Here is a 26833-nt window from a genome sequence, read left to right as displayed (position 1 = left end):
CATCTTCCATGCCTCATCATATGTGTCGTCGGTGATACCAAAGAAAAAGCTGGATAGTGCATCCTTATAGCAGGCCCAGACACATGCTGTTTCAAGTAGTTTGTACAACTTTTCTTCAGGTGGTAGCATCCCATGTTCTATTAGGGTGAATTTGACATAGTTGACTTCTCCCTCGGTCCTGATGACTCCCTGAAGAAATATGAGACACAGAAAATGGGATTTAAATAAGTGGGATTAGAAACAAATTGCAATCATCAAAATAATCCAATTGAATCAATACAAGCTGGTCATTTTATTGCTTACTTCATCATACTCAGCTGTTACACTTTTTTATACTTTGTGATATTTTGTCCTACACACAGAGAAATTACGGTTCTATTCAGGTTCTGTTTAGGGTTCATATCGTTGTAACACCAGCGGCTCCATTTAAGGTCGTGTTTTTCACCCCAAAAAGGGGTGCTTATTTGGCACCCTATATTTAACACCATATATGGTGCATACACACTGTATTTGCACCCCTTCATTGGGTTCTTTTTCTGCACCCCATGTGGTGAACAAAAACTAAGGTGCAAACTTGCACCCTTTTTGGTTCATATCGTTGTAAAAATAGCGACTCCATTTAGGGTTCTATTTTGCTAAAATGTTATATTTTAAGACCCTGACGTGGCATTTAAAAGAATTAATCATATTGGGTGTTATCAATGCAAAAATCTGATTGTAATTTTTTTGGGACATGCTGCAGTAAGTCGCCCCAAAAATTACAACTAGATTTTCGAATTGATAACACCCAATATGATCGACCTGTCTAAGTGCTACTTCGGGGTCTTAAAATATAACATCGTAGCTCTATTTTGCAGAAAACCCCATTCAATTTGGTTAAGCGGTCACAGAGAAATGTGGATTGTTGTAAAGCATGTCATGAGTCTGATTCTTCCAATTTTAGCAATTCAATGCTCTTGTGTGTGAATGATAGACAGAATTTGGACGGAAGAGATTCTCAACATCCTCTACAAAATTCCTCATTTTTCCTTGACCACTGAAGCAAATCGAATGGGGTTTTCTGTAAGATGTGGGCAATGAGTTACCACTGGTATAGTTTCATACCCTGAGTTTGTATTTAGATTGATTCACTATTGTTAAAGATATCATTGCGGAGGGCCCCGTTGTATTTTTTTGGGGGGACATACGGTATTTTGCAAACAAAAAAATTGCTAACCTTCATTTCATGGAGTGGCTTCAGGCTCACCTTCAGTTAAAATCAGGGAGGTAATCATTAAAATGGAAAGATGTGTCTAGAGCTGTGGTGCGTAGAAATTCTAAGTGGGGGGTCGAGGGATTCAGTCTGACCTATCTCAAATTTGATAAGGTTTAAAGGTACCTCCTGACATATGGGAGTCTTATTATTATGCCTCCGCCCTGAAGGATGCCGGAGGCATATATTTTCAGGTTGTTTGTCTGTCTCCAGGGCCGTAGGGATGTATCTAAGGAAAAAAATTGATGGACTTTCATCAAACCTGGTTCAGGGATACTACATGATGCTGATGATCGTATTGGATTTTTTACTAGATCTGCTAAAAGTCAGACGTTTGAAAATAACATTTTCGCTACTTCTCCAGTCAGGGAAATCGGTGTACTCGTGTATACTCGTTGGTACTCGTTGCTGCATTCAGTTGGGTACAGCAAGGTTTCATCCTCTGCTCTCACAGGAAAGCCGACTCCCAACTTCTTGTTCTCGTAGTCAAGGTATATCTGCTCCTCGGCTTCAGCAACCTGCAGCTTGGTCTTCATAGCTAACCTCAGCTTACGCTGCGTAAGTCGAAACTCCTAGAGCTCTTAGTTCTTGATGCGTTTCCATAGCAGCTGATTCAGCTGCCAAATAGCTGCCCTTCTGGCCATCACTCTCAGAAGAACTGGCATGGCTTCCAAACTGACTCAACGAGGAACCAGGATTGACATCCTGAGCATCTTCCATCTCCAGCTCTGGCACCTTGTATGGCTCACCAGTGTCTCAAGGTTGACCTGCATTACTCATCCTGAAGACCGTTATTGAACTTGATGTTGGCGACACACCATGACAACACCGATGATAAATAATCAATCAAACACAGGTCACTTTGGTCCAGTACATGAGACCAAGCTAACACCATGCATGCATCAGCATGGATCAGCAAGGTTCAATCTGTAAGTGAAATTTAACAAACAAAGTTCGACATACAATCAATATTGGAATATGTACCTGCTACAGTATGGGATCAAGTATAAAACACACTTGTGATTTACCATATGTATCTTGTTTGTGTGACTTATTCTGTGTCATGTCTAGCGCATGCACCTTCTCCAGTGAATATCATCGGAATTCACATATGGCGTATCACTGCTTAAGCTCTATGACTATGGCATTCCTAATCTATAACACACATGCTATTTTCCTTGTCTCCGACCTTGATAAATGTTCTGACAACAAGTCAAGGCCAACCTAGATTTTCTGACTTCAATCTTCATACATGTCTTAAATTCTCCTAAATGAACCATGTATACACTAATTTTCTTCATAAGGCACGTCATACCTGCCTGCATGTAACATTGTTCTTTCTGTCAACTTCACAGAAACCAATATGCCAAACTGAGCCTCAACTCGGCTCACATGTAGTAATTCCCATAAACAAAAAAGATGTGACTATATCCGGTCACCTAATTTACACATGCTGTACCTTGGTTCGAGGCTTTTCGTATTACCGTGCACTTTCATTGCGTTACTCGCTATGCTTAATTGTGTGTGTGATTACACTTCTACACATACGTTGTACCTCGATACAACTCTTTCGCATCAGTTTTTCACCACTAAGCATTTTATGAGCATAATTCACACATATCATCATCGATTATCACGTGAAATATTTTCAACGGAAGTACAGTACAATTATCTACTCACAACGTTGGGCTCATCAAAGGGATTGATTTATCATCCCAACCTCACGGTCGTCTGTCCACTCCAAACGAGGAACATCAGTAGTGTGAACGTTTACCTACGGCGTGCTTGCCATTGATGAAGTGCTCAATGGTGCATGTGTACATGCATACTAGTAATATGTGTATGTGGATGGTACTCATATGCATTCTCTCTATGATAGCGTCATTGAAATAATATTCTTGATCCCGGTGTGAGAAGAGAAAATATATTTAATCAAAATAGTTGTTATTGTATTAGAGTATTATTGATGACACTGATATTCTTTAACAATGTGTAGTTATATTTCAAATAAAAATTATACGATAATATCAAAAAATGATGTGGCATTTTAAGCAAACACTATACCGGTACAACACCCACACATCAGCTTTCGGGAAAGACTATTGAGAGGTTCCGAATTTAAACCTTATAGACTGGCTCCCTTTAGGGTTCTGATTTGCACCCCTACATCCATCCTGAACCCTAGAAGATGCAACTTGGTTCACTTTGCTCATAGGGTGAAAATAAGAACCCTATAAATTGAACCCTAATTTCTCTGTGTGTATTTCATTTTGAATTTGTTTCAATTTAGCAATGATATTTACTTTTGTGTTATGCTATTTTACTGACACTAAAGGGTAGTTAGGGATGGTATAACAATGTAGGTTGCAACATTTCAAGAGCTCACTTCTATCCATTCGCCAAACGCTTTCCAAAATTCGCCGTTTACCATGATCTGGTTGTGTTTGGTTTCCTTTATCACTTCTTCCACCTCTTCTGCCTTGGTGCAGTGTGTTGCCCAAACTGCTATATTAAATACAAATAGGAAAAAAATATGTGTAAAAATGTGTAAAGAACCATTAGAATTGTTTTTTTCCCATAGGTTTTTTACACAACATTTTTTTCTTTTGAATTTTTTTTTTCATAGAAAATGTTTGAAAACAAATTAAAAGAATAATGTTAGTATGCACATGTATAAAGTACAATAATGTCCTCTTGTGGCAAGAAGAATGTAATTTCTACCTTTATATTTGGATGATAGCTTTGGAGGTTCTCTCAAAATCAGGGAACTCTAGTGGGTTTCTACTAAAGACTGGTGAAACGGGCACGGGCAGTCTGCTTCTCTGTAGTGCATCCATCGATATTTAGGTGAATGAGTTGGTGTCAAAGCCTTGTGGTACAGGAGTGGACACCTTGTGCAGAGATACATGTAGGTTTACCTTGCTTGTACCTCTTTCTTTTTGGGTCTGGTGTGCTGCCTATGGGATTGTCGGCACAAAGTGCGTATCCAAGGAAATTACGGAAAGCTCAACTTGACAAAATTTTCTCTGCATGTGCATGGAGTACCAAACTGTTACAGTTTCATGCACTTGATAAATTTCTAACTTAGACTAGATTTTCTCCAAACTTTGTGCAAGAATGGAACATGACTGGATGATCAAATCATTGTGTTCTAAAAAATTATGTAGCATTTATGTAAAGGACTTGTTGAACATTAAAGGAAAATTCACTGTGCCACCAGAGTATTCTGAATAGGTAGTTAAAGGCTGTGAAAGCAGACACAGGAATAAAACTGCTGTATACCTATTGTAAAAAGAGAGGAATTTTCTTAATGAGACACAAATGTATGTCTTGCCATGTACAGTGTATCATTCATAGTTTGAATGCCTCTTGTGATGTCACACTCAAATGATTTTGTATGTACAGAATGTTGTCAGAAATACATAACTGGTGTATGCAACCTCCATCTTTGTCTTTACTTTGAATGATTTTGATGAATCATGTGCATTATATGTGTTGTTTATGAAAAGTGTTACTGGTCTTATGATCAGATGATAGTCTGTATATAATATACTGTATTATGTGATCAGATATACGTGCAGACATGTATATGTGTAATAACATAGCAATAATAATGTCACAATAGAGTAATGCATTAAATGCCAATTGCCTTGATTTTAACTAAAAATCCGAATTTTCGGGGGCCTCCCCCTTCATCAGGGATTAGCACTGTCATCCCTGACGAAGGGGGAGGCCCCTGAAAATTCGGATTTTGAATTAAAATCAAGGCAATTGGCTTTTAATGCATTACTCTATAGTGACATTATTATTGCTTCTAGTACTGCCAATACATGGAGCAACTACAATGTTTATATATATACATATATATATATATATATATATTATAATCACTTATATATAGTGACTGACAGACAGACTGACAGACGGAGAGAGGGAGAGAAGGAAAGAAAGGCAAGGAGCATTGTAGACAAGCAAGAGATCACAGTACTGTACATCATGTTATGTAGGATTTTTGTCCCCGCCGAACGAGTTCGAGCAGGGGACTATGAAACGGGCTCCGTACGTGTGTGTGTCCGTGTGTCCGTCCGTCCGTCTGTCTGTCCGTCCGTCTGTCTGTGCGTCCGTGTGTGATCAAAATGTTCAATTTGCTACTTCTCTGTCATTTATGAGCCAATTTTGATTCTGTTTGCTTTATATGATAGCACTACATGGGAGCTTTGAAACTTCTACACAGAATTTCAGTTGTGACCTTTGACCTTGACCTTTGACCTATATTGTACATTTTGCTTCAAAATGCTACTCCTTCGCCATTTCTAACCCGATTTCGATTCCGTTTGCTTTATGTGATGGCAATAGGTGAGGGCTTCAAAACTTCTACACAGAATTTTGACCTTTGACTTCTTTGACCTTTGACCTTGATTTTTGACCTATATTGTACATTGGCTACAAAATGCTACTCCTTCGCCATTTCTAACCCGATTTTGATTCCGTTTGCTTTATGTGATGGCACTAGGTGAGGGCTTCAAAATTTCTACACAGAATTTTGACCTTTGACTTCTTTGACCTTTGACCTTGATTTTTGACCTGCATTGTACATTTTGCTACAAAATGCTACTCCTTTGCCATTTCTAACCCAATTTCATTTCCGTTTGCTTTATGTGATGGCACTACAGTCTGTAGGTGAGGGCTTCAAAACTTCTACACAGAATTTTGACCCTTGACTTCTTTGACCTTTGACCTTGATTTTTGACCTATATTGTACATTGGCTACAAAATGCTCCTCCTTTGCCATTTCTAACCCGATTTCGATTCCGTTTTCTTTATGTGATGGCACTAGGTGAGGGCTTCAAAACTTCTACACAGAATTTTGACCTTTGACTTCTTTGACCTTTGACCTTGATTTTTTACCTATATTGTACATTGGCTACAAAATGCTACTCCTTTGCCATTTCTAACCCGATTTCGATTCCGTTTGCTTTTTGTGATGGCACTAGGTGAGGGCTTCAAAACTTCTACACAGAATTTTGACCTTTGACTTCTCCCGATTTCGATTCCGTTTGCTTTTTGTGATGGCACTAGGTGAGGGCTTCAAAACTTCTACACAGAATTTTGACCTTTGACTTCTTTGACCTTTGACCTTGATTTTTTACCGATATTGTACATTTTGCTACTAAATGCTACTTCCGGCGGGGACACATTTTACGCACCGCGTAATTTCTACTTTTCCTTGTTCTGAATGTGTCGTGTATACTGTGTGTGAAACAAATATACTTCATACAACAGAGCATATGTCCAAAACACTTCCAAACAGACAAGAATTGACACTGAAAAGATTCCCCTTTTTTCACAATATATTATGTCCTCACTAGGTCTTTTTTTTTCTGAGTATTGTAAGCTATGTCATGTAATAAAAGCATGTACATTGGCTGAAAACTGAATTTAGAATTTTCTTGGGGTGAATTGCCATATCATCGACAACCTTAGAAGGTATCATTTGAAGCACTGAGACAAGAGTACAGATAACATTCAGAATTAGATATGTTAAACAAAGGAAATTCTGCCGCTTAGCAATTTGACTCCACTTTCTTGCTTTGTTTTTGTTACCTTTGGTTCTCATCTACATGGTGCTCAATACATTATTTAAAACATGGGCTGTTTGTTTGTTTGTTTGTTTTGCTCAAACATTACTCTATTGCCTCAAGCATATGACAATATGGGCAAAAATATGACATCTGTACGATACAAGGAAAATAAAAAGAGAGCTTCACAAAACTTTACTTTTTGAATAAAGTACACATTTCTTCGACTTGTTACTGATATTTATGTTAAGGGTAATTATTTCCCCTGCCTTCTGAAAGAGAGAAGTCAAACAGTGTTCTTTTGTTATGCGAGAAAAATGGAAATATGTTGAATTTTCTTTATTCTTTCTTTATATCATTGTACACATGTGACATCACAAACTACAGTAGTCTTTTCATCCAGCCTTGACCGAGCGGAAACTTCAAAAATTACAACTTTTGTATGGATTGTCCGATTTTCCTCAAACTCTCACTGATGTGTTCTAGTAATATTGCTGCATTCACTCAGTCTCAACCCACATGTCTATGAAGGTGAACTTGTCCTTTAATAGGATAGTTGACACTTCACACATTTTTTTTTCAATCAGTAAATCACTTGTAAAATGAGAACTACGATGTGGCAAAATAATACTGACAAATGATAACAGAAATAGTGTCTTGTACAATGTAATACAAAGTTGGCAATTTCTTTTAATTTTCACAATTGCGCTCGTCATGGAATATTTGAGCATTGACAAAGTAACATACAATGCTGTATTAACACTTCCTCATAACACACGTAGAAATCTGGAGCGCGTTTACAAAACGTGCGTTGTGAACGTCAAACAACTCTCGCTGTAAATCTGGTTTTCATACGTTCTAAAGACAAGATGGTCAAATTAACACCAGAATTGATAGAGCAGGCTGCGCAGTACTTGAATCCCGTCAGAGACAGAGAATTAGATCTTCGGGGTAAGTAAATTCTGGCCCAGTTTTTTCGTTGTGACAGTGTCTGAGAACAACATCTCCCGTCCCGTAGTGTAGTGGCCGTGCATGATAGTACATAGTCACTGTACTGTAATTTACACGCACTGCTGGCAATGCTGCATCCGCGTACAAATCTCCCCCGCTATATCCGAGGGCTAGGGTCCGGTCAGGAGCTAACTAGTGCAATGACAGCCAATATTGATGGCAATGATGCTTCTGTTTTGTAACGTTAGACTTTAATGTTACGATTGTTACGATTTAATGTTACGATTGAGGCGCCCTCTAGCTCTCCGACTACCTACGTTGTACATTGTAGTATACGAGAGTGAATGCCATTCAAATAACACGCAGATGAGGAGTGAAGCAATAAGGACGTTTACAGACCTGATTTCAGCCACAGATTTCGGTGAGTTTTTGACGTAATTAAACAAAAAATCGCATACTGATTATTGAATGATTATCATAGATTACGATAATTCCTTGTATTTTAGTTTTCCACGATTAATAAAGATATTCATGAAGGAGTCGCACAACCACACTGAAAAATGACAACGTCTGCGAGGGAATAGAGGTGCAGCCGTGTCGCTTCGCGACAGCGGCTGCGTGTAGTTACTACTAGACCTAGTATTATTGATAACAATGTCCATCTCTAAAGGGCGCTATTACGAGTAGATCGCTTGGTTTGCGGCATGTTAACACTTTTGCGACATTGGAAAAACCTGTCGCCCTCTTTGAAACAGCCGGAAGACAATTGATAATGCGATTCCTAGTAGTATGAATTAGACAAATGGGACTTACTCAACACGCCAGGCACCGATAATAAGCGCAATGGCGATTCTTGTGGTCATCTGGGACCATTCAGTGGGCAGTGATCGTGTACGTATGGCAAAACGGGATGCGTTGGTATGCGGTATGGTCAGTTGGATTGCCCCTCCCACACCCTCGCTCGTGCGCACATTCGCATGCTGAGATGCCGAGTCATGAAAATCTCACTCATAAAATTTTTTTGAACTTGGCATCCCTGTAAGCTGCTTACCACAGAAAGGTCGAATGTCTTTATGTTGTATTCTGACAAAATTTGACAACCCCCAGGATTTTGTGAATTTCATTTCCGCTGTTAGAAAATTGTCACTTAAACTGGATTATGCCATTTTATTTTCTGTGAATATTGCTTCGATCATTTTGTATTTTTTTGCCATTATCTTTTTCATTTAATTTTGAGTCTTTCAAAATAATCTGAAGACAATTCTGTGCATAATCAACCAGCGTGCGGTGCGGTGCATCGCGCATAAACGACAGTGTGTGCGCGCGCATACGCGCGAACGTAAAATATGACGTGTTAGAGCTCTCTTTCTCTCCCCTCCCTTCCTTTTTTTTTTCTCTCTCTCTCCCTTTCAAGCAGAATGAAAAATTCGGAAATAAACTTGGTCTCAGATATGTAAAAGTAAAAGAAAAGAAATCAATTTTGTGTCTTTAAAACTAACCTAAATCGTACTGAAGTGAATTTTAAAACAGTCGTGTGAGTCTTGTGTGCGTGCTGCGCAATCGTAAACTACAAGGTTGTATTTGTGTTTTTGCTCAAGTTAAAAGTTTCACCTCCCTTCTCTTCCCTCCCTCCCTGTCTCCCCTTCCTCTCCCTCTCTCTCTCTCTCTCTCTCTCTTTCTAGCAGAATAAAAAAAAGAAATAAACTTGCACTCGGACATGCTAGAAAAGATAATGTTTCTTCAAGCATACATACGAAAAAGCACCAGCAGACAGCATTCGAGGAATAAATATTTTGTCTCACAGAGAACAATACTTTTAAAGAAAGTTGAATGTCAGAAACAACTTTTTATTTTCTGTTCTCAGTGATTTTTTTCACTGTTTCCTCATTTTCTTTCTTTTCTCTTTCTTTTTTAGTAGCAGCCATTAAAAAACAAGTACGCAAGTAGTAATTGTCTGTTGAGAAAATGAAAATAGATTAAAAAGCAAATGGTATGAGTGGGAGAAGGAGGTATGGAAGACATCAAGTATACACACGCACAATAGAAGAGGCATCATGTATAAATAAATAATTATAAATATATCTATATGCACACTATATACATGCTGAGACGGTTTACCCTCACAATAAATAAAAAGGATGGTTGAAATGGCATAAAAACAGAATGTACTGTGTGTTCTTTTTAATGTTTGTACATTGCACTAAAAAAAGAGAAAACTCAACATTGAAAGACAAATGAGGTCATAATATGTGACATTGTAGACTGGCGGAAAAAAAAGGTTCTTATTTTCATACATGCAAACACGTGACTAAAGTGTGCTTTTCGAAACTAAGAACATCGATGAATTTCCGGACATCACTTTTGAATTACGAAATTGAGGAATGCTTGTACATTGCACTTAGATAAGAGGAAATTGAACAGTGAAAGACAAAGAAAATGATATTAATGTGGCATTGTAGATCGGCGTGAAATAAGATGCGTACACACAGCGCAAACCAACCTAGAGTGTGCTCTTCGAAATTAAAAACACTGAAATGTTTCCGGACAAACCTTTGGAATTTTCGAATTTAGGAATAATGAACATTCACGGGGGGAAAAAAAAAAACTTCGACCATGAAACATTTCATGGCAATGTCCAAGAGTGTTCAGACTCATTTAAAACCTGAAACACGAGATGATAAGCTATATACCGTGTTCTTTTCGGTAAAAATGAACAAACAAAAAAAAAAAAAATGGGATTTTAGCTAAACTTAAGTGAATTAGGCAGGTGCTTTACGTATTTAATCGACACAGAACTGGCACATGAAGTCAACTTCCTCGATCTCATCGATGGTCATACCAACCAGCTCCGAGCACGCTACGTGGAACCAACGCTTGCAGTGGTTACACCCCACCCATTCTGCGTCATCGTCATCGAAATCACCATCGCACTCGCCGCATCGATCCTCCGAAATCTCGTCATCAGCACGGGCTCTCTTCGCTTCTCTTTTTCCCGATGCCTTCTCAGTTTTCTTCTTCTTCTCCTCTTTCCTCGCCTCCCTCTCTTCCCTTCGTTTTCTCTTCCCTTCGTTTTCTCTTCCGCTCCTCTTCTGCTTCCTTCTCCTCTCTCTTTCTCTTCTGATATGCCCTCATCTCGATTCCTGATATGGCTTTCGGGAGCTCTTCCCTGATCTTCTGTTGTGCTTTCTTCGCTTCTGGGTACACCAGGTACCTATCCAAGGCGGATGCAACGTAGTCAGTTGGCCGGCGCTCTGTAACTGCTTGTCGCGAAGAGTCGGGAAAGGCGGACAACGAGCCTGACTGTGTACTCTCCTTTGCCTGTAGAGTTGCAGAACCGGTGGAAGTCGACGTAGTAGCCGTAGCTGGGTTTGTCTCCGCAGGTTGAGAAGAAGTTGTCTCCGCAGGTTGAGAAGTAGGTTGGACAACCGGAGCCTCTTTGAAGAGCGTGGAAGCTTCTACTTTCTGCCGATCATATTCCCCGGTGAATGGATACAGACCGGCGACTCTGAAGCCTGCGCGAGCGTACTCCGGCTTCATTTCCTTCCAGGCCTTCACGAAGATGCCAGCGAAGACTGCCTTGGTCGGAAAGATGCCTGGATGCTCATCTTTCCACGCTGATTGCGCCTTCTCGTAGGCTTTCTTGAGGGGCCCAAAGACTGAGAGGTCAAGAGGTTGCGTGACATGAGACGAATGCGGAAGCAGTCGGTAAAGAATGATCCCGTGATCAGCGCAGAATTCGCCCACATGATGGTCAACGTGGCTTGCATGGCCGTCGACGAGAAGGAGCACCGGAAAGTTGGTCCCAAGGCTTCGCAAGAATGGATGGAAATGGTTAGCGATCCAGGAGTAGAACAGTTCGCTGTTCATCCATCCACCCTTGCTGAAGCCGTAGAACCAACTGTCTGGTGCTCCCTCGAGAGGCTTCCAATTGCACGATGCTCGCTGCCCGGGATAGATGATGAAAGGAGGGGCGAATTTCCCGGAAGCGGAGGCTGCCTCCAGTGTAGTCAGCATCGTTTTCGTCGTGGACGTAAACGCGTAGACGAACTTCGACCCTTTCATGCTCACGACTCTGTCTCCTTTTGGGCCATCGCAAATCCGCTTTCGTCGGCATTCCAGATCTGGTCGGGGCAGTCTAGGATGCTTGATTGGTGTTCTGACTCCAGATATTCGCGCAGACCTCTAAACCAGTTGTCTAATCTCTCAGTTGTGAGGACGGCCCTCTCCATACCCAGACCCTGCGGAGTTCGGAATGACAGCGTTGGGTTCCTTGTCATGAAACGCTGGAACCAATTGTTCCCAGGCTTGTCATCCTTGAATGGGGTCTTCCTGTTTTCTGCTCTTACTATGCACTGGACCATCTATAAAAAAATAAAGCGAGCAAAAAGTGTACAAAGTTAAGAGTAAAGGAAATGAAGAGAAAACTAAGTCCGATACTAGTAACATATTTTCATATATTTTCTTTCCTTTTTTAAAAAGCATATAGAATGTATCATGTCATGTAAAAGCCCTTTTCATTGAAGAAAAAATAAAAAGTAAAATACATGTAGAGGATCCTTTTATGTTTCCTTGCAGCGATTCAAGTAATTTATCTCCTTGCGTTATTCATTTTCTTTGCGTATACGCTATCACTACAAATATGCGTAGAGAAATGCTATCTATCTAGCAAATTTTTTTTTTTAAAATCACAACCCAAGATTACATTGTGTAAAACCGGTCATAAAACTGACATGTGAGCAGAGGCAGGTACATGCACTGCTCAGGATTTTTTTTATTTTTTATTTTTGAATTGCAATCATATTCGCATGTACCTTCAGAATTTGTTGCTTGTTTCGGCCGTAACCGACTCTGGACATCTGAATCGCCCATTTGGCAACGCGAGCCTCTTCAGCAGCCGTTAGGTACGGAGACGGACCACGTTTGTTAATACCGTCTGGACGGCGACCTGTCAATTTGTCATACAGGGTGCTCCGAGGAATGGAATACTGGATCGATGCTTGTCTCTGTTACATCTCACCGAGTCTCACCCTGTTTAATGCATCCTCTAGAGACTCCTCTGAATACTTTGCTTTCGGCATAATCTGCAAAATTTTAAAGGAAGGAAGAAAGAAACAAAAGAAAAGACACAAAAAAGAAAGAAAAAAAAAGAGTCATATGAATTGCTTATTTCATACATGCGTATATAGAGAGAGGGAGAGTGGGAGAGAGAGAGAGGCTATAATATTATACAAATTCTAGATGATTGTCTAGACCCTAGCTGTCTTATTTCGAAGTATTCCATTTCATGTGTTACTGTTTGCATATAACGAATGACATTTATATACGACACGCGTAGACGGTTATATACCCGTTATGTTATATTACGGTCATGTTACTGCAGTATACAATATACCGCATAGCCGGTTATGTTAGTCAATATACCCTACGTAACTATTGGTTAAGTCTAATAAGACTTGCTGCGTTGCACCTAGCAGTAGGCCTACATAATGTACTTATTTGTTAAGTTTTCAAAGATGATTTACATTAATATAGGCCTATATAATACATGATAAAGATTATAATACCGGTATCTTGAATATGTCACTGTAATATATTTTGATAAGTTTAATACATAAATACACGTACATTGTATCAGAATTCAGGATTATCAGGATATAACAAAATAATGGTTAGATTTATTTACAATCCAGGGTAATACATAACTTTTTTGTACCACTTGCTTGGTGGGGCAAACAGATTTTCAAATTGTGGCAGAACACTTGCCCAAACATTAATTTTTCTTGCCCAAAAAGCAAGTTCAAAAATGTGGGAAACTGGTTTAGATAACTACTCGGAAATCAAGGGGATTTTTTAAAAACACAATCATGCTAAAGAGCAAGTAATAGGCTCCTATTGATCCACACTTATAAACATAGTACATGATCAACAAGCTTGTGAATCGTAACATAGCATTGCGGAAATGAAATTTCATGCGTGTCATCACTAAGCAATTTCTTTTGGCATCTGTATGGTTGTCTCAACTCAGTGGTTTCAGGGAGTGAAAAAAAAAGTGACTGCAAAAATTTTGCTAGCCTAATTAGGGCAAGCGTTTTCTCCCATTCTTCTTAAACACTTGCCCCGACTTTGATTGAACCACTTGCCCCGACAATCGGGCAAGGTGCTTACAGGTAAGGAGCACACATTGGAATCTCTATAAGAGGCTAGGTTTACAACCGTATGCACCAGCAGGCGCCACGATGATGAGCACGCATAATGCGAGCGTAGCGATGAAGAGCGCATCATTGATATGAACAGCACGCATATGCCGTGCACCGAAGTATGCGCCCTCTATCGTTTTTGCTTTGCGGCCTCCCCTCGGAAACACCCGTTTAGCATTCACTCATACATTGTCAGTCACGGGGGGAAGACAGGCATTCATGCTCTCTCACATCAAGTCAAATTGACCACCAGAACCACAGAATATTCGCTTTAGAATGACCTAGGTATGTCTATACGCCTTAATTTATCAATTAATATTTAGCAAACTTACCGTCGTGAGATGATACCCTTGGGATCTTCAAGTTGTTTTGCAGCGAAAAAGCATCGCATGTGCTCAGTCCCACGTGTAGAGAACAAAGGGACGACATTTTTTCTTGGGTCAATCGGTGAACGAACTTAGTAACGACTGGTCAGTTTCATTAATGAAAGAAACTGCCCTGCCGCATATCAGTGTCTGGCCGCATATCGAGAAAACTACTCTATTAATAGTGATGATTAGTGTCTGTCTTTTACTTTCGCACCAGTTACAAGTGCCAGTTTGTCAGACAACAATGATCTCCAATAAATGGGCAATGGCATGCAATGCAAAACTGCATTGCACAGGACAGGATCAGATAAAGTTACTTGAGATAGCTAAAATAGCACAGGACGGTTTACAAAACACGTTCAGCGAGTGCCGCGATTGATCTGAAATAATGTAGCTACTGTACTAACACTAACAGGTTAGTAATATCTATCTCCTAGCGATCAGAGCAACGTTCTTCTACATTGTATGGTATCTTTAAAAAGATAATAATTTTTCTGCCTTTCTCAGCTTGTAGCGTCGCGGTAACAATTCATTGAGGATTGGGGTTGTTTGTGTTGTGTGTGTGTGTGTGTGTGTGAATAAAAGAAGATTGTGAAAAATGTGGTTATAAGACAACAAGGCGAGGGTGAAAGAATATGAAGCCTTTAGGCTAGGTAAAGGGGGAAAAGGAAATGCAAGAAAAGATTGAGAAAAAAAACTGGGAAAAATGAAACAAAAGGCTTACAAACAGAATAAAATAAGAGTAAAAGATAATGGAAGGAAAGAAAGAAGAGGAACTTGCATTATAAAGGAAAGCAAGGGAGAAATGGATATGTTTGAAAAGAAAAAAGGAACACGAGAAAAATATAGATTTAAAACAGAAAAACACTAGTTAGGTAAGATAATAGAATGAAAGATGAATCAAAACTGGATGAAAGCAAAGATGAATAGTCCCTGAAAGGAAGAAAGAATTATACAGGTTGAAAAGGAAATAGAGAAAAGAATTCATTAGAACGACACATTAGAAAAAGATATTGGAGAGGAGGAAAAGGAAAGATCCGACCCTTGTAAAAGTTGTATTTGGAGGGAAAAACAACCCATGAAGGAAACAAAGAACAATTAGGCAGAAAGTACAGTTTAAATAGGAAATTTAGAAAGATAGAGGAAATCCACAAGGAAATGATTGATAGGAAGGAAAGGGAAATTAAGGTATTAAGATTCTACCTGAAAATGAAAGAAACAAAGATTGAAAAGAAAGAGAAAGATATAAGTGGTAGCACACACTTGTGCACACGTTTAACCGCTGTGAAACTATACAACCGCTAGTGCAAGACCTGGCTGAGGAAAAGAGAAAAAATAATTGTAGCTTTTCGACGGCACCATAAAAAACCCCGCTGTAATGCTATACATTCAGACCAAATGATTGACCCTTAGTGCATGCGCTGAACGTATTCGTACTGTGCTTGTGTACAGAGCAGCGTTTCAAGTGATTGAGATTTTCCAACAATTTTCTGACACTTGTAAACTAAAAATGGTAAGATTTGGAGATGTCAAAATATTACTGAAAAACCTGATTATAAACAAGATCATCAGCAAAACAAAGATACCGTAGATAGTAAATGCACATTGGAAAAGCATTGCGTGCATTTCACACGTATTGTCAATAGAGGGTAGGGGTGTTGGTTTCAAAATTACGGCGCAACTGAGTGCGTCAAAATAACACCCCACGCGTTCGAAGCAGTTATCGTGGAGCGTGTACCGCAAATTTCATTTTTAATGCACACTTGTGGATTCAGAGTAGTTTCTTGCAATGTAAGTAAAATTTCAGGCAAATTGTGAGATATTTTAAGTTTCTATTAATAGAAAAACGTTAGGGTGTCAATGTATTGGACACCCAACCATACAGCAAAATCGGGATGAATGAGGATGTTCAAGTTATTTTTTCTGCTTAGTAATATCTATCCACATTCACATGCATATTTTCATTGACACAAACATTAAATTTACATTACAGTTAACAAACATTCTGGTATAGACTTCTTAACACTAGCTCTCATCGTTAGTGATGTAAAACACAGTCCATCGCTGTACACCATCGTCTAATCATGCTAATGTCTGGAGTAAACTGCTATGAAGAAATCAAATCAAATGTCACTACACTAGGTCTAGGGCTGACTGCAACTGTAGTTTTAGACTCTATAGCCGAGGTCACACTTTGGACTTGCAAAAGATCGAGAAGTTTAACATCGCAAAATCTTCGCAATCTGTGGTCGTCCATTCACACTGGCAGCCAAACTCTTGATCTTTGGATCGAGAAGTTTGGGTTTCTGGTGCACATGCACAAGAAAGATGACTCTACCATAATTCTATGGATTCACTTTAATGTCTAAACAAAGTTGATAATTCAGCAGTGATGATTTCTGTGCCATATTCTCTTTTTTATGTATGAGAAGATGCTTGTGAAATGTAATGTGTGAACTTCCAAAAGCTTTGTAACTGTCATATAGTTAATTTATAAGCATACATATGTATTAATGTTTTCTATTACTTGTATTTGCTTGTAGGATACAAGATACCAGTAATTGAGAATCTTGGAGCAACTGTGGTAAGTGCATTGTGGTAGGTAAAACGTAGCACATTAATCATTGATGAATTGCGCAAAGCTTAATATAGACAAATGATAATCTAAAAGTAGTATGCAAACTGAACAGTTGAGTGTCAATAATTTATTGAAACAAAGATAAGAATATATTTGTGTGTATGTTAGAATTACAAAGGTGTACAAATGTATGTTATTGATGTGTAAGTTGCTGGAAAGTCTGAAGTAGTAGTGATAGTCTGAAAGAATATGTTCAGGGATGCTGATTTAACAGTGACTCAGAGGAGATTCAGTGTATTGTTTAGTTTTAAGTTATACTCAGTGTATATTTCTATTTTAGTATGTTTATTCTGTTTTGTTGTTTGTTTGTTTTTTGTGAGAGAGAATCAGAGAAATTGTTGTTTTCAGTCTGTTATAACCCATGTGTATGGAGTGTAATTGGTATTTTGTTGTGGTAGCCCAGAAAGGGATACAGAAGCTGCCTCCAAACTACAATATGAAATGTTTCCTGCCAGACATGCTGAAGTTCATGTCACTCAAAAGCTGTCTTTTGAAAATTCTGCAGGACCAGTTTGACACCATCGACCTATCGGACAATGAACTCAGGAAACTGGACGGATTCCCCCTACTCAAGAGGCTTAAATGCCTGCTGCTTAACAACAATAGAATATGGTGAGCAATGCATTTTCACAGGTAACACAATCAACTTTGACTTCAGCCGTTGTCTGTATATCTTTCCTGTTGTTTCTTCTGCATCCTTTTGAAGAGTTTCTTCATGGTATTGGATAGGTACGTGTGGTGACTTGACATCGGCAGTGTAAAATCATGAATCTAAATTGTAATTACTGATGTTTTGGGTGAGCTCTGGCTAGCTTGTGGTTGGTTGAGTCAAGATTCAATCCCCCGACCCTTCTTCAATGAGAGGAATGTCTTTTTCTTTTTTTTTTTTATTTAAAGAAACTGAAATGTGGGGTGGGGGGAGTGGTCTGCAAGCTTTAGCATTGTTTGAGGAAATCTATGTTATATCAAAATGGAGAAGAAATGTAGAAAACATTGCAGAAGTGATATGAATAACACACTTGACATTTGTATACAGTTTGAATTGTAGTGGACTACAGTTATATAATTCAATCCACCATCTATTGTTGAGTATTAGTGTTGCAGCAAGATAAAGAAGTAGCATAATAATAGGTTGAAAAAGAGAAAGTAGGTGAATAATTGGATAGGAGCTGCTCATTTAGGATAGAGGCCAGCACCTTTTTTTCTCAGTAGTTTGCTGGAAGTCTCCTCTTGTCCATATTTTGCACATATTCAACGTATTTGCTCTCATAGTTTTGTTAACAACTCTGTGTTTCCAATTTGCACCAAATTTTAGCCGGATTGGAGAGAATCTACAGGAAAACCTTCCACGCCTGGAATCCATAATCCTCACAAATAACAGCATTGCCGAACTGGTATGTAATTATAATGGTATCCTTCTTTATCATCTTCTTAACTCTGAATTTAATTGATTACTGTAAAAGTGGAAATTTTTGCGGTGTTGAAATGTTTGCGCATTACACGCAACCAGAAACTAGTGTGAAAATAAAAGCACACAAATATTACTGCTTGCCATATCTGTTCCAGTAGTTGATGTCTTAATTCCATGGAATTAAAAACATGTGAAATTCTTCTAACCCTGCAGAGTGCGGAAATTAGTTGCACGAAAATATCCACTTTTACAGTAACCTGCTTTCTTTAAGATGATATACATTTTCCCCTTGAAAAACAATTAAAGAAGAAAGTTCTGTACTTAAAACACATTGTGAATGTGAGTGGTCATCTTTGATTAATAGGCCAAGTGAGTTCTTACAGATTTAAATGTCAAAGGATAGAATCACAACTACAAGTGACAAATTATGTTGTGCTAAGTTGTGTATATAGTAGTTGAAATCAATTAATTTGATGTCATTAATGTAGAGGATCCTATCCAGGGGAGCCTGCCTTCTTTGTTGTCTTGTTGTTGTTGTTTTCCTAACTTCTCTAGTTTCTATTCAGTTTCAGCAATTAAGCAGAAGAAATTAAATTAAACTTCAAGAAAGACTTCGGCTAAAAGGGCAGCCTTTCTCATGTTATTAACGCAATGTTTGAAAGAATTTAAAGAGAGCTGAGATGCCTATGTTTTTAACAACACAGTTGTACTGTGGGAACTTCCTATTGAAGGCAGTCTGTGTTTACACAAACTTTTTCATGACAAGTGATTACAAGCAATGCCTATTATGAACATTTTGATGATACCGTTTCATGTTGTACACTCATATCTAAATCCATATTGCATTCCACAGGGGGATCTTGATAACCTTGCATCCATCACACAACTAACAACATTAAGGTGAGTACTTTTTTTCCATACACCATTCCTAGTGCATATGTGTTACACAGACAGAGCCGTACTTACAACACCTGCACACTATGTGAATACGTTCTACACTCCTGGCTCGTTATCTGCCAATAATGATTCATAATTTGATATTGTTTTAATTCTATTACTGATAACAAATGCTGCAGAATGTACAAATCATCAGGGCTCGATATTTAACTTTTTTTTCTCAGATGGCCCATTTGGGCCACATTTATCAGTGAATTTGAAATGCTAGTGGCCTGCAAAAGAAGTGCAGTGGATTTAAGTAAAAGGAAACATAGCAGTTTATTTCTAATCTTAGTTGTCTGATTGGGCCACCAAAAGATATTCTCTTTGAAAGTTTGGTGGCCCAACATCAACTTTTACTGGTCCCGGGCCTTTGCTAATGTTGAGCCCTGATATTATTGACCACATATTTCTCTGCATATTTTGTGTTTTGGGGTCACTGAATCTCTTCAGTAGAAATGGAAAACTTCTAGCCTGCAGTGGTACATATGAACTGTAGCAAACAGGTTCTTAGTTCCAATCTATCGCTGTGCCTGTTGAGTCTGAAGTTGCAGTCATGAATCTCTTTTTATTTGCTCTTTGCACAATATGTCCAGCCTCCTCAGAAACCCAGTGATGGGGAAGAAGCACTACAGACTGTACGTCATCCACAAACTTCCCAACCTCAGGATACTGGACTTCAGGAAAATCAGGCTCAGGGTAAGGTCCCAAGCTCTGTCAGATGCAGAGATGCCCGCTGTTGCTTTTTTTTTCAGTATTTTGTACTGCTTTTGCTGAAAATACTGCAGGTTCATGGGAAAGGTTGTGTTTCCAAAATTGTATTACCAAGTAATACACATGTCTACTAGACATTTAGGTCCTTGCCCAAAAATTTGGCACCAGTTTTTAGTGAGCAATGCCACAGGCATCAAATTTCTGTAGATTTCTTTTAAGTCATTTTGAATTTTCTACTTCACAATGTTAGTGTACCTGACCCTTTACAGGAAGTTGTTATTTTCCTTTTTGTGTGTGTGTGTCATTTTCTTCTTCTTCTTCTTCTTCTTCTTTTTCTTCTTCTTCTTCTTCTCCTTCTTCTTCTTCTTCTTCTTTTTAAACCAGCTGTCAGATCTGATACATGTTCAGTGTCTTGAAATCTGTGTGAATACAATAATTAATTTAAAGGATGGTGTTTAATAGGGGGAGGTGATTGCATGTTTTGATTACGTCACTTTTTTGTTGGCATCACAGGAGAGGGAAGCAGCAGCACAGCTATTCAAGGGCAAGAAGGGAGAAAAGCTGGCCAAGGATCTGGGCAGGAGATCAAGGACGTGAGTAGAATGAGCAGGGGCCAAAATTGAGGCTAAGGTTATAATTTTCTCATCAACTGCACACTGAAAGTCTTTTTGTGTCATTCTTGCATAGAAGGTTGAGGCTCATACTGTAAATGTTATTTTAACCTGGACTTATTGAGTCAAATGTGTATGCTCATCATTTTTATTTTGATTCTGCTGAATTACAAGTATGCTTAAAATGTGTATGTTGTTGATTTGTCACTGTTTCACAGCAAAAACAGACCTTATTGGATGATTACTCAGTCTGTGTATCCCGTTGTTAAGTGAAGTGACGATGATGATGATGAGGAGGATCTATGGCTTTTGTATAGGGCCATACATCTGTTTAAACCCCAAACAAAGTTCTGGTACGCCTGCAAAAGTTGTCAAATTTTGCTCCAAAATGTGAATGTATGCCTAGGAAATGTGCAGAATAACGCTGTAATAACAAGATATTCGATGGGTAACGACGAAAATGGGAAATAACCAAAAACGTTCAGTCTCAGACCTTACCCGAACGGGGTCAGGCTACACTCGGACTTGGGGATAACTCGGCCTCGCTTTGCTTGACGGCGGGATGAGTTGTATTGGTTGTCCCTCTGGATTGTACAGTGTTGTAATATGCATATGGGAGCGGCCTATAGTATAAACTACATTGTAGCATTCTGGCTACTCGCAGTAATGGTCCAAGTTGTTACAACGCGCGCATCAAAAATCTCTTTGGCGCGCATGCAAAATTAGTGTGCGCCTCTCAAGCACCTCTAAAAACAAAAGACGCTTGATAAACAACAACAAAAACTTCAAAGACCGCGCGTCTCAGCAACTGAGGTGATGTGTGTATACTAGCAGGCTTGAGGACCGCGCGCTGCCCATTTGTTTTGTACAGGATTAGCATGCACTTTCCTGTCTTCTCAGTAAGGCCTCGTTTGGTACTCGTAGTATTATAGAGTACTGATGAACATCACGAACTGTGTGTAAATTGTCTGAAATAGGGTCGAGTTTTCCCTGAGACCGAGTTAGTCTGGAGCCTTCTGGAAGAAAAGTCGGTCTACCGACTTTTATTATTTTTCTCAAAATACTCCAAAACGACTCACCATTCCGGCAAACCGCGTCAGCCAGGTAAGTTTCTTTGTAGACTCTTTCAATATATTGCAAGCAAATATGAAATGGTGCCAGACGGGTTCTCAAGCCCTTACCAGAACTTTGTTTTCACTTTAAGAAACATTCAAAGGTGCATACTCCTCCAAGAGAGCAATTGAATGCCTGGTGAAAAATGTGAGTCTTGAATGAAGCTTTGAAGTTCTCCAGTTTGTCAATTTGTGAAATGTCTGTGCTCTACCTTACTACAGGTTTGTACCAGGGGCTGGCCTCCCCACTGAACAGAAAACAGGTCCATCTCCAGAAGACATTGCTGCCATCAAGGTGAGTGGTGCTTTCATTCTCACCTGGGCAAGGTAAATACACCTTTTTCCCTTTAAAAAAAAATCTTTCGAGCAGTAATATATCTGGTAGGGTTGATATATGAGTAATATGTCCAGTAGATACATGTGTATGACACATGAGTAATATATCAGGTAGATGTATACATCAGTAATGAGTAAGGTAGATGGATACATCAGTAATGTGTCATGTAGATGGATACATCTGTAATATATGTGATTGATGAATAAATCAGTGATATATGCAGTAGAGGGATACATGAGTAGTATCATCCAGTAGATGCATACATCAGTCATATATCCTGTAGATGGATACATCAGTGATATATCCGGGAGATCAATTTGTCAGTAATATATCCTTTCAATGGATAAATTGGCCATGTATGCTTGAATCAGTGCAACCTGCTATAAGGTGAGTTGTGGAAATATAAGCATCAGCTGGCATTTTGATCAGTGGCTCTTGGTACTGTCCAAATACATGGTAAGGATCAATATGATAAATGTGGGAGTATTGTGGACCTTTCAGGATTCAATTCCTGCATACATCTTTGGACGTAGATTTTACCCACTGAATTCCTGTACATCTACAAAGGATGAAGGCAATAAGTGCATAGTAGAGATGGCAGGTTGGTCGGGAAGGGTATTGCCAGCAGTGATGAGGCTTTACCATATAGAAAACGCATCTGCAATATTTATGGGACTTTGTGATGTTGTTTATGCATGGTAGGTTTCTGGAGACCTTGCAAGGGTTCTTATGCCTCCGCCACGAAGTGGTGCCGGAGGCATTATTCATGATGGAATAATTTTTTGGTTACGTAGTTGTGTTTTTCTCTTATAGCTGAAATCTTGATTTCTCATGAAACTTGTTGAAATCCTGTGAAGCTTTCATTTTGTCAGGGGTGATGACTTTGGAACGATTTTGTGTACAGACATAATACGATTTTGTTTGGATTTAATGTTGCCGCTAAAGAAGCGCTCACATGCTTATGGGTAAGCTACCATTTGACCTGCAATTTTAAGTTCCCTCCGGAGGTCATGGCAATTTTGATAAAGTACTGTATAAGCTATTATTTTTCTGAGGGTTTAATTTTTCGCAAATTTGGCAAATCAGAGTTGAATCGTAAATTTAACAACACATGAAAATGTTGCCATGTGCTTGGGAAACAATGTTTTTATGAGAGCATCGGTGTCAATTCGTGAAAACAACATCTCGTGAAAATGTCTGTGACCTCTTAATTTGCGAAAATAACAGCTTATACAGTACCTTTCACATGGGCAGTGCCACTGCTGCCAGCAGACCAAAACTACAGTGTAGACACATCACAACTGACACTCAGTAGTTTCATTTATTGAGCCACAAGTTCTCAAAGTCAATGTGAGAAAAGAATGTCAGTGCAGACATGGGCAAAGTGTGCTAACAATCGCATCTGTTTACTGTGTCCTACCCTGTACAGGCTGCCATTGCCAAGGCAGAGAGCTTCGAGGAGGTCGAGAGGTTGAAGCAGCTGCTGCAGTCGGGCCAGGTGCCAGGGAAGGACGACGCTGCCGGCAAGAAGAAAGCACAAGGTATGTTGGCTGCAAGGGTCCCCATCTTCGGGCAAAGTCCCAAACAAGAAGGTCCCTTGGTGGATGATATACTGTATACGCTATATATTTCGCGGGGGTTTTATTTTCGTGAATTTCGCGAGTCGGGAGCTATTCGCGAAATTAACAACACGCGAAAATATTACCTTCCAAAATGAATCCCTTGCCTTGATGATACGAACATTTCAGTACTGTATACCATGTCATGGCTTACCGAACAGACCATACTGGCTAAGCTTGTTTACGCACGTCCATGTCTACTTACGAATACTGTAGAGAGCCAATCCATTATCGCAAGGGGACCACTCGTCAGAAATCTAGCGCTATGGACTTAATCACTTCAAAAATGTTGAATTATAACTTACTACTTCGCAGAGTTTGGTAAGTTTTTATCATGCAGTGTATCACTAGTATCATTTTTATTTGCTAGTAAGTTGAAAATACACACTTTCTTTGCCACTTCATATTTTCTCTGGTCCCCCAATAGCGAATTTAACCACTCGCGAAAATGTGTGACAGCGGCAGTTCGCGAAAATTTATGTACGCGAAAATTATAGCGTATACAGTATGTACTTTGTTTTCAATTATCTCTGCAGTGTTGCCATAAGTATTGTTTTGCAGGGATTTAGATTCATCCTCTGTGGGAAATTCACCACATAACTGCTACTTTGGATTAGAGGGGGCATGACACATACTGTATATTTATGGGGTGCCAGAATTGGCACTGTGTGTATGTGTTACATCTGTTTGCAAAACCCATGCCAAGTAAGGCAGCCCAAGTCTGATGTCTTTGCTGTCCGAGCAGTTTGAGAAAAAACAACTCGTTCATTTCGCCTAGATGTACAGATCATGGAAATATGACATTCAGTTTTCATTGCATGTTTTCAGGTTTAAATGTAAATTTTGTGGTAGCAAATTGATGTAGTGGAAAAGGTGAGTTGTTTATTTGTCTCGCAGAATTTGTGCCAATAGAAGCACAGTGAAATGTATTTCACACTAAGTATAAAAACCATATCGTTTTATTTATGTTCGCATTGGTTAATGCATGGAACCTTCATATACTTGTCAGAGAGTTGTGAAAATTTTTGAGAGATGATATGTGTTTGGATGAAAGAGGCTTGCTTTACTCCTTCTATTTCTCTTTCTCTCGTGTCTAGCTGAAGGAGGAGAGGAGGAGGAGGAAGAGGAGGATGATGCAGGGGAACCAATGGATGAGGGTCAGCCTCAGCAGCAGCAACTGACCAACGGGCAGCCACCGATTGCAGTTCACTGACCAGTAGATGACCACAGCGTGTCTAGAGATCAGGAACTATGATGTTGTATTTGGAGTTATCATTTGAAGGAAACTCTCAACAGAACTCTTGACTGTTGCTCTGTAGACATTGCCCAGGAGTGATTTGAATGTGGAAAGTGCTGACAGACAAGAGATACAAGTGTATGAGTCATACTGTCCTCGAGTTTGTTTCAGCCGTGGTGATACATTTGAGGACAGTTTTCTGTCAGTGGACGGGACATTCCAAGTTCTTCGCTCTTGCTCTTTCTTTCATTTTCATTTTTTTTATTTTTTTTTTGTTGCTAAAATTGTCATAAAATTTATAAAGGTACATCAAGATGTGAAAAGAGCTGTGGATGTTTAGAATCCAGAGCCCTCTTGTATGTGTGAGTCATGGAGGCATATCCTTTGCCATTATCAATATTATATATGTCATCTGTGCAGATTGTTGGATGAACTTGACAGATAAGATGTACATTTCTCATGCAGCATTAATATTACTGATGGGGAAGAATGCTATTGTAGTTTTGGACACATTTCTTTTCATTCTAAGTCTAATTTCTGCTCATTAGATGGGATGAGATTCACTGATATTTTACCTTTTATGGTTTCCATCACAGTACATCAAAATTTTATTGATACTTCAGATGAATTCTTTGTTTATGAATTCCATCTATGTTAAGGGACACACTTTATCAATGTAGACTGAAAGGTAAAATCTGTGACCCAGAGTTCAAGTTTGTAAAGATGTTTGATACATGAAATGATCAAAGAGGAGGAAAAGAATAAACAGTTACTTTGAAAGTATGGTAGTGACCATGGGCAATCAGAATGCATTGCTTGTGATTGTACATTGTGTGCATAATGCAATTTCCTACTCCTCTAAAACAGGACTTGACTATTGTTAGTTACTGCCGGTTTGTTAGAGATCTGCATAGAATCCATAATCGTAGATACTGAGCAGTATCCAGTTTATTTCATACTTGATTCATTCTATGGCTATTTCTCTACACTAGTGGATTACTTCTTTCTTGTTTGAATGTGCGTGCTTATCTTTGCAGGTGGGCAATGCCCATTTCCTAATTTGACAAGCAGGTGACTGGTAAAGAGATCAGCAAAGTTGGCTTCAGGTTAAATTTTTTCCTCTTTTTTTTCCAGAAAACTAGGGTATTTTGTGTCTTGTTCTAAGGGAAGACTTGCCTCTTAATTTTTTGTCCTTTAAAAAAAAATTATCATCACTATTTTTTTTTAAAATCAGAAACACCACAGTGAGATTCTAAAAGGTCATGCTGTTTCCATTCATGTCAGTCAAGCACTGAGTAAGTGGAAGTTTATGGTACACCATTTATATGGTTGCCATGAATCATGTAGCCACATCCACCTCATTTCAAGTGGAGAAGAGCAGGGAGTGAAGGATGTGAATTGAAGGTATTCATTTGTTTTAAAGTGAATAATTTTTTTTGAAGTTATATTTGGATCATTTCATTTGATTTGATATAGAATAATCTATCATACCAGTAGTGTTCATGAACATGAAATAATGTCTGAATCATTTGGACCCCCCCCCCCCCATTAAAAAAAAAGTATCATTATTAGCAAGAGCTTGTTTGTGAAGAAATTGAGAACACTTCATGTAGTACTTGTGGCATTGTCCATCATCATGTTCATGTGGCAAGTGAAGTGAGAGGTTTGCCTTTATATTCGTCTTTGTATATATCACATACCACAAGAAGGAGGTATGTTTCTTTTGTGTAAGATACTTTTCAAAATAAACAACAAGTGAAAACATGTCTTCATGTCTTTTTGTGTGATAGAACTGTAAAGAATGTATCAGTGTGATGAAATGTGGGTCGTCGAAAGTGATAGTGCTGTTTGCGTACTCTGCCATACTTCTA

General features: G+C 39.0%; 1 protein-coding gene and 1 pseudogene across 1 annotated transcript; one reads left to right on the top strand and one right to left on the bottom strand.

Annotated features, from left to right (window-relative positions):
• Positions 1-7625: 7625 nt before the first annotated feature.
• LOC139718937 (U2 small nuclear ribonucleoprotein A'-like) lies at positions 7626-24938 on the top strand. Its single transcript, XM_071630384.1, has 10 exons — positions 7626-7782; positions 16891-16931; positions 17491-17597; positions 18301-18379; positions 19250-19296; positions 19929-20031; positions 20560-20639; positions 21992-22064; positions 23536-23647; positions 24823-24938. The coding sequence occupies exons 1-10, from the start codon at positions 7701-7703 to the stop codon at positions 24936-24938; spliced, it is 840 nt and encodes a 279-aa protein (XP_071486485.1). The 5' UTR covers positions 7626-7700.
• LOC139718974 (uncharacterized) lies at positions 10563-12860 on the bottom strand (annotated as a pseudogene).
• Positions 24939-26833: the final 1895 nt, after the last annotated feature.

This window comes from Diadema antillarum, unplaced genomic scaffold (genome assembly GCF_040938485.1).
Source record: "Diadema antillarum isolate AM-2024a unplaced genomic scaffold, OU_Dant_1.0 scf00000103, whole genome shotgun sequence".
NCBI lineage: Eukaryota > Metazoa > Echinodermata > Echinoidea > Diadematoida > Diadematidae > Diadema > Diadema antillarum.
Note: the sequence above shows the minus strand (reverse complement) of the source record. Positions and strands in the feature narration are given on the sequence as shown.

What these genes read in the sequence shown, in the direction of transcription:
- LOC139718937 (XM_071630384.1), top strand. Translation starts at nt 7,701, where the DNA reads ATGGTCAAATTAACACCAGAATTGATAGAGCAGGCTGCGCAGTACTTG. An exon ending in CAGAGAATTAGATCTTCGGG is followed by an intron (nt 7,783 to 16,890) that starts GTAAGTAAATTC and finishes ATTTGCTTGTAG; the next exon opens with GATACAAGATACCAGTAATT. An exon ending in TCAGGAAAATCAGGCTCAGG is followed by an intron (nt 20,032 to 20,559) that starts GTAAGGTCCCAA and finishes TTGGCATCACAG; the next exon opens with GAGAGGGAAGCAGCAGCACA.